Source organism: Myiozetetes cayanensis, unplaced genomic scaffold (assembly GCF_022539395.1).
Source record: "Myiozetetes cayanensis isolate MyiCay16 unplaced genomic scaffold, myiCay2020 scf13, whole genome shotgun sequence".
NCBI lineage: Eukaryota > Metazoa > Chordata > Aves > Passeriformes > Tyrannidae > Myiozetetes > Myiozetetes cayanensis.
In genome coordinates, this window is record NW_026086937.1 from 10346727 (window position 1) to 10355640 (window position 8914).

An 8914-nucleotide genomic window follows, 5' to 3' on the forward strand; every position below is an offset into this window, starting at 1 on the left:
TTCATCTTTTACAGAAGGTTATGGCATAGCCCACCTTGCCTTCATCGTCCTCCAGCAAGATCCGTCCTGAGTCAGATTCCTTCACAACTGCCCCGATAGGGACATTAAATTCACCGTTTGGTTGAGTGTCCAGCCACACATGATCACCCTGGGGAGAAAAAAAATCTGCTGTCAAGTCCAGTGACATACTTGATGCCATGTAGCTCCCAGGCAAACACTTCTTGGTCTTCCTTTTTAGTGCTTTGATTTCTTTAGCAGTGTTTAACTAGTTAAGTTCTTACTGCTTGCAAACAGTACGTTCACAGACCTCTGAGTTCTGTGCTCCCAGCTCCACAGCTGACCTAGAACATGACTTCAGACAAGTCATCAAACCCAAACTCTCACAGGACGAAATGAGGCAACACCTTTTACAAAGACAGCAATTATGCAGCCCCACTACCTCACAGCACAGTGCATGCTGGTGGAGTGCCTTGGCAGCCTCACAGTTAGGTGTGGTATTCCTTCAGAAGAGATTCCTGAGAACACAGACTTTACCAGGAAAAGCAAAACAAACAAAAAACCAGATGCCTGGAAATGTAGGGGGCTCTGTTGTGAGAACTTTTAGATACACATTCTTCCTGCTATGGCTGCAATGGAGTGCATCCATGATCTCTCCTAAGAAAAGAAAAAACACCAACATTTTTTATCCAGCCCAGCTCCTCTCTTCACATCTGCAGAGGCTTGGCAACATTCTCCCACTGCCCTGAGCAAGGAAGAACTGCTCTGCTGTCACTGGAGGAAGGGGTGAGCCACAGCTGCCCTGTCCTAGAAATTAGCAGCATCTTGATGTCACCTGCACTAGCATTCTGGTTACACTCCCCTGCTCCAGGCCTTCAGGAACACCTTCTCTTGCTCCAGGCACTAATACAGATTTGAACAGAAAGATGGAATAAAAACTGAACAAAAAGATGGAATAAAAACTGAACAAAGTTGTAGATCAGGTCTTCAATGGGCTTTCTAGCTGTCCTGTCACATACAACTTTTGTTACATACTGTAGCATTTATTGCCATAGTTTTGGTGTTTTAATGAAAAAAATACTTCTTTTTCCTCTCAAAATGCTTTGTGGGCTTACATTTAAAACCAAACAATCAGTGTAAAGCATCTATAAGCATTGCACCAGGTTATGAAGAACGTTACAGACTATCAGCTCTCATTTGTGCTGAATAAAACTCCAGAAGTAATTTGTGTGGTTTCAGTGCCACACCTTGTGACAGAGGTCACCTGCTCAATCACAGCATGTCCAGACACCTCTGTTCCCCTAGCCTAGGCTGAAATTATTTTATACCTTGTTGATTATGGATTATTGCTACTTTCTTTTTGATTTAACCATGATGTTGAGGTAATTTTCTCCTCTTTGGGCCTAATCAGTCAATCATAGCAAAGAGTAGGACTTACCTTTCTGAAAACCACCATTATGTTTCAGATCACTGTATGCAACCTGCAGTGCCAAAAACATAACATTAGACCAGAAAAGGGCTTTGACCAGAACAGACAAAGGGGTTTCCTTGTAAAAAAATAACAGCAAAATGCCTTAAAATAATTCTGTTAAGCAGAAAAGATCATAATAACCTACACCCAGTGTAGACACAATTACACCACCTACCCAAAGCAGAGAACCTGCAGTGCTGGGAGGGTGGTCTGTGTTCTACCACATAACCTTGGAGATGCTCTCAGCCCTGAAGATTTCACTGTGCACATTTTCATACCAAATAATTCCCTCAATCAAATGCCAGGCACAATTATTGTCTGAACTATTAATGAGTTGGCTCACTGAATAAAAAGACCCCACAGTGCAGTGTAATTCAGTTCACAATGGAGTTCCCTTTGGCTGAGTTCCCTCAGACCCTCCAGCTTGGACCTACCACCATACAGAAACTGAAGTTTAGAGTTTGTCTTCCTCAGCTGGAATGGGAGGGGTTGCAATCAAGGCATGAACAGCAAAATAAGGAACCACAACAAAATTAGGAACTCACTATCAAAAACATAACAGTGAAAATTACCATGGCTAGAAATCTACAGCAGTGCTTTAATTAAGGGATGATGGTCTCCAGGCTGTGATCCTTGGAATAAACAAGGAATCAAAGTTTTCAGAAGCAGCTTTCTGTCCCACAGACAGTGCTGGATCTTGTGAGTGATTCCAGGACTACGTGTGATTTGCCAGCTCCCACTCTTGTCACAGTGGAAGGCTGCTGTCTGTCTTTTACTATGTGTGAGAAATCACAGCTCAGTTCCCTTTAAATGTTTCCAGAGTTCCAAACAGGGATTTTTGCCTTTTTCCTCTTCCTACTAATAGGAGTGATCCCTGTGCAAATAATCTGTGATTCAGTAGCTGCTGTGAGCAACAGACTTCAGTCATCAGCCCCATATTCCCAAACTTCTCACAGCTGTGGGATCCATTCTGTTCCCTCTATTCCTCTAAAGGATCTCCCTTGTTACAGCACAACCTGAGAAAAGGTTGGGCTCAGAGTTCATAATAATAATTTTGCAATGAGCAAAATGATCCAAAAAGTAATTCTATTTTTACTCTCTTTTGTTCTGTTATCAGTGATAACATTATTATAGCATTTTATCTCAACACGTTTTACAACCCGTGGTCAGTGAGGACATATTGAACCATCTGCATCCCTTCTGTGTGTTCCTGTTTGACGACAAACCAGTTGGGAACCACTTTACAAGATGAGTGGGCAGTACAGGACCAGAAAAGGAGCTTGTGGCACTTACTCCAGGCAAGTCCATGATCTCTTGGAACATCCCCCATGATGAAGAGAGACGCCTGTTCTGGTTTTATCTTGACACTCAAAACTAAATTTCTGGTTGCCTCTTAACCTTTTGAAAAGTTTTTTTTTTCTGGCCCTGAATTGTACTTTCCTAGGTTTTGGGCAGGTTCTCTGGAAAATTTGAACAAAACAAGGAAACTGTAAATTAAATTGGTTGGAAGATGCATTTTCTACCTGTGCTACACAGATAATGAGCAAAATCCCAGTTTGTAGTACCATTAATATTAGTAATTAATAGGATACTTCATCAGTAATTTCACTGACATCCTTGGGATTTCTTCTATCATGTAAAAGATTTAAAATTTGATGTTTAAAATTTTTTATAACTACTTACAATCTTATGTAATATGGATGCTATATATTTTAAGAGGTACCCAGATTTCATTACTCTTTGATTGAATCATTTAAATAATTGTATGATTTATCTTCATTTTATGGCAGGGCTATACAAGTGGCTGAGGTTTAGAACTTTGCAACTAAATTATCAGAAAAGTGATTCAAGTCACCACTCTATTTTGGGAAATTCATGCTCTTGAAAAATGAAGATTATCTTAAAAAAACACCTCAAGGTGAAGTTCAGGGTACTATTGTCTTCTCCTTCTTGTTTTACTAAATTTTTAATGTTAAAACACTTAGAAGATGTGTAGATGTGGTGCTTGGGGACGTGGTTTGGTGGTGCCACTGTTCAACAGTGAACTGTTGGAATTTATGGTCTTAAAGCTGTTTTCCAACCTCAACAAATCAGTGACTCTAAGGAGGGCTATCGGGGTAGCAAAATGGAAAGTAGGAAGTGCCTGCCAAGCTCCCTGATCTTTGTGCCCTGTTTGTGGCTATAAAGGGCTGTGCTGCAGCAAGGACTGAGCAGGGTTTCCAAACAAGCCCAGGATGATTTACCACTTATTGTACTAATTGTCAAAATTACAAAACGTACTGGGATCCCAACGTAAAAAGCAACTAGAAACTTCAAGAGATGGCAGACTGCTGTTGTAGAAGTCCAATGCTAACACACATTTTAAACCAGGAATTTTAAATGTAATTTTCACATAATAAGAAGAGGAATGGCACATTAATAACAAAAGCTGGAGAAACTGCAAAGTCTGTGTGCCCCAACACAACACCTGCTGACTACACTAAGAATTGCTTTCCCCTGTGAGACTAAGGCAGCCTCCAGAGCTCATCTGTAACTAAGGCAATTCTCAATTTTGTAGCACAAAATCCACAAAAATGTAGCAATGCAAGGTGAACTTGTTCTTCCTGGTTGCTTGGGGGCTTTCTATTTTTTTTGTACACTCCCTCTAGAAGGAACTTCAGTCTCTCATAATCAGTTGTTCTTAAGGCAAGGTCCTCATGTTCTTGGTCGGGACTCGGGAGCTGTATCTGCGTTATCAGCTCCAGCACTGTGATGACCTGTTGCTGAGAGCAGTGCAGGTGGTACAGAAGCATGGTCCTTGGCAAACACAGGCTAAAGGTGGGCCACGGGCAGTGATTCACAACTGGCAGGCGCTTCTCCACCTGCACCAGAAGCCAGAATACGGCAACAGAGCAGAACTGTTGCCCCTGAACAAAGAGGGAGTGGCACATGCAGACACAGAGACAGCCACACTGTGTCCTGTCCTGGCAGAGGGACAGCTGGCTCCGGAGCCAAGGATGGACAGGTGAGGAGGAGATCCCATACACAGTTCCAACATTTAAAATGCTTATTTCCAGTAAAGTCATAAGTGCCACCCCCACACACAACCCAGCCTGGTTACCTGGCCACTTCCTGGCAATGCCTTGCTCCCTCCGGTGCTTTTCTCCCCAGAGTAATGCAGTGCCACAACCCAAATGTTACCCCACGGGATGACAATTTACCTCTCCAGAAGAAATCTTCACTCTGTGGCTTCTGCAGCTCAGGTCCCTCTTTTTCATAAGCATTGGAGTAAGAAGGAAAAGGAAGGTGAAACTGGCACTGGGGCCATTAAGGGATCCCTCCCAAAGTGCCACTTTGGTGCTGCACAAAGGAGGAAATGACTGAAGCACAGTTATTTATTACAGGACTTTGCTCCCAGTTCAGTGTACATGTCCTTTCCAAGTCAGGTGTTCCAGTAAGCACGAAGGCTAATTCTTGCCTGGATGAGCCTTAAACTTCAATCTCCCCACTGTGCCTGTATCCTTTCAGATTTCTGGAAAGCACTCCAAAAAGAAAACCCTTTAGCATCCAGTCTTATGCTGCTCCAACACCACTGACTTCCCTGGTGTTCTTTCTCATCCTATTAGATATGAAGAAAACCAGGCCCTCATCTCATCATCAAAATCCCCCCTTGGTTTTACGTAGCTCTTTTCTGCAAGAAAACACCCATCAGTCTGTGTTTGGTGTGGTCTGTGTTTCACAGCTCAGTACTTGGAGCTCAGAGCAAAATAAACTCATGACACTTAACTGAAATTCATACACACACTGATATAAAGGGACAATACATCCTGGTTTTGTTATCTTAATTTACCTCCCTAGCAAACACTGTCACCATGTCCCAGAACCTAGGTGCATATTAACTCCCTATTTGTCCATTTCTCTCTTTCCAAAATAGGATAGCGTGGTCAAGAGCTTCCCTCTTTCTGATTGCTCCACATGTACTCTCAGTAATCCTGTGTTCATCTTGCAAACGTGGTTAAATTCCAGTATGGGAAAGAAACAGAAGTGTAGTATATCTGTAGAGAGGCAGATAACAGGGTTTCTCCAGCCAAAGCAAGAACTCAGGAGTCAGGCACGTTCCAACCGTAATGACGAGCCCAAACAGTGAGGGTGAGCTTTTTTTCCATCTGCCTTTAAGCAGCTGTGTCACCTTTCCCCAGGGTGCTGTGCAGGAGAAGGTTATGTCTGTGTGCCCATTATTAAACATGCAAATGAAAATGTGCAATAGTTGTGGACGTGTGAACTTGTGCTAGTATAACTAATAGCTTAATTCCTATTTTCTTGTTTCCTAAGTTCAGTGTGGCTGCCCTGAATGATGGGGAAGACAACAAAAAGTTCCTATGTCAGATTCTTGGGGCTCCTGCTGTAGCTCCGTATCCAAATCAGAGGTAAACATTCAAGTGTGGCAGTAAATAGTTGGGAGTAATGTGTTTTTGTCCACTTTACATATTTGTGCTTTAATGTCAGTCTCCTTACCTGAGTTTTTATTTAAGTTTTACAGCAGCAATGAAAATACAGGTGCAGAAATAGAGCATAGGCCCTTCCAGGCTCAGAGACTTTGAGAGAGGCAGAGAGAAGAGCTTTCTTCAGGTTTCTAACTGTGCAAATCATTCTCACCCAAAGATTTTTGCCTCAAAGTAGTTGTTTATCAGACTTATTTCTGATACAATTTTTAGAAGTCTATATGCTGTAGTGATTAACAAAATTCCAAGGGCTGATTTTATTAGGTGAAGGACAAATATTGGCAAATGAATCAAAGTACATGCCTTTATACACCAAGGCACATTCTAAACCTAAAGTTTTTGTATGATTAGACTGCAGGGGAAAAAAGTGCCATTCATATTCCTTCAGCAAAGGATACATATCTGCTGAAATAATCTGCACTGTTAATCCATGTGCCCAATGCACCGTGGCTGTGCTATTTCAGAGAGAAGTACAGGATTTATGTCCTAATACAGTATAGAAACTGTATGAGATGGAAACATAGGGAAACTGAGGTAAGCCTGAAAGAGAAGTACAACTCATTGTACAGCTGAAATATATACTGGAAGGGATATTGATTTCCACAGGTCAGTCTAGACATATTCAAGGGCCAGAAAACAAAAGCTGAAGGAGTAGAGACTTGATATACCAAAGGAAAGCAGCCAAGATGCTCTGGACAGCACATGTACCTAGTGAGAGATGAGCAGGTGTCCCTGTCCATGGCAGAGGGTGGAACGAGATGAACTTTATGGTCCCTTCTCACCTAAACCATTCTGGGATTCTATGATTCTATGATGAATAATGCACTGAGAAATACACCAAATTAAAATTGGATAATCCCTGGTGAATTTAATGCTGTGGTTGTTCAAATCAATAGGTCTGTCCGGATAGACATGTGTTAACAAAACTACCTCTTCCTGACAGCTTCCTAATTAAGAGATTGATGTCAGGATCAAAGGGTTTAATTTGCACATGGCACTACCTTTCATATTTTCTCTCCAGTTAAATCCAAGTGGCCTTGTCGTTTCTGCATCACCAGGTCCTAGATGCCAAACATCATTTTATGTTAAATTAGTTATTTCTCTGAGGTTTCTGAAGGGAGGTGGATTGGATGTAACCATTTGCAATTTAAACTGTTCATTCAGCAGCCCTCCTGCCTACACTAACCTCCTTCCTTTCTCTAAGCAGATTTGTAGCTCTAAGTCACTGATGTCTGTTAACTCTGAAAGGTGCAGTGCAGGGAACAAAGCAAACTAAAGAAGAAGTACATACCAGTAAAGGATTTCCAAGTGCATCCCATGGTTTTCTTGAGCATTCTGTCCCTCAGGGAAAGGCTTATTTCATTCCAGCCAGTTGACGGTGTTGCACAGGGAGACAGACTGGCAGGGCTCTGGGATCTGTGTCATTACACACCTTCACACACGCCAAGTGTGCGCTGCTTACGCTGCTTGGTAGAAGACAGGTCATTCTCCCCCACTGTGCAATCCCATTATGGTCTGACTGTCACTCCATCCTTCCTCTTGGGAAGCAGCCAGGATGGCATTACAGGAGTACATTACAGGCCGATGTCTGCCAAGCTCTGGCTCATGAGGGACAAAGGCATGTGCACAGCAGAGTGCACAGACACGTTACCTGCAGAATGGGGGTCAGGACTGAGGCCCAGTTATTCAGCATCGCTGAGGTGAGGTTATTTCAGACACAGGTGCCTCCTCTGCCGTGTGGTGCACGTGGCTTGGGGTTAGGAGGTTTTGTTTTCAGAAATGGGAATTTGTAACTGTTAGGAAGGAACTTCTGTGCCTTCTTTCACTTTCACTAAATGCATAAAATCTCTATTGACTCATCAATGCAGCCTCAGTGCTGCTGGAATTTGGGACAGTGGCTTGCCATCACTGCAGAACATGACACATATTTATAAATTACTAATTTCCCAGGCAGGCTACCATCATACTCTGATCCTGCATGGGACCTTAGGATGGAATAGAATTCTGTGTTTTCTAGGCCCCTTGGTACAATTTCTGTGTACCTTTGTACACATTATTTTTTTTTTCTGTTAGTTTGTTTATGTTTCCCCTTGTCCATTATTTTCTGTTACACTATTCCCAGGTTATTTCCTCAGTGCTTTTTCTGCAGAGAACTTTATTTGTTGTGTTGCAAAGTTGTCATCCTGCCTTCTATTTAGTCAGTTATATAAAGCCATTCCCTTTCCCTATGGAAGTCAGATGAGTGCAATGACAGGGGCCACCCATCACATACTGACAACACATGTGCCTGCTCCTTCCAGAAAAGATCTAAATGAAACCACACCATGCAAAGACCGAAAAGCAGCAAAAGTCACATAGGGGCAGGAAAAAGCACATGATACCATCAAGAGTGTAGTACTGAGGATCCCTGAGGGAATGGGGGCTATCTGGAAAAGACCTATAGAGCTGCAAGCAAAGAGACATTTTATTTTAGGTATCCTGCTTTCGGGGTGGGGAGGAACCATCTTCTGTGTTTTCGCTAAGAAAATAGGATGGTATCCAAGGAACATCTGACTTCACTGTTGATTTCTCCTTCTAAGTGAGGTGCTGTAGAAATGTTGAGTAATAACTCAGTCCTGAGATTTCAGATGTGTTTAACCTGGTACACTGAACTCCCTGCATTGTAACTGTGCTTGCTGCTGGAGTGTGTTGGTTAATGATGGCTTAACCTCCCTGTCATCCATTCTCAAGTGCCTCTAGCACAGAAGAAATAGACTCATTTTGCCCCAAATGATCAACTTACTAAATTTTGATGTCCCTGAACAAGAGTATAGCATATAGGATTATAAAAATCAGTGCCATTTAGAAATATCCCAAATGACATACCCAGCAGTTTTCTATGTCTCACATTGACCTGTACCCTAGAAAATGAAGACTGAGAGGCAGGAGACCAGCACTGTATGCATTTATTAGACTTTCCATTTTG

At 42.3% G+C, this 8914-nt stretch overlaps 1 protein-coding gene across 1 annotated transcript in view; it reads right to left on the bottom strand.

Annotated features, from left to right (window-relative positions):
* The window catches only part of LOC126636106 (unconventional myosin-VIIb-like), a 47437-nt gene extending 42632 nt beyond the window's left edge, over nucleotides 1-4805 (bottom strand). Inside the window, 3 exon segments of the mRNA XM_050307990.1 lie at nucleotides 35-148; nucleotides 1436-1478; nucleotides 4669-4805. Coding sequence (XP_050163947.1) covers nucleotides 35-148; nucleotides 1436-1453 — 132 coding nt within the window. The 5' untranslated portion in view covers nucleotides 1454-1478; nucleotides 4669-4805.
* Between the last annotated feature and the right edge of the window lie 4109 nt (nucleotides 4806-8914).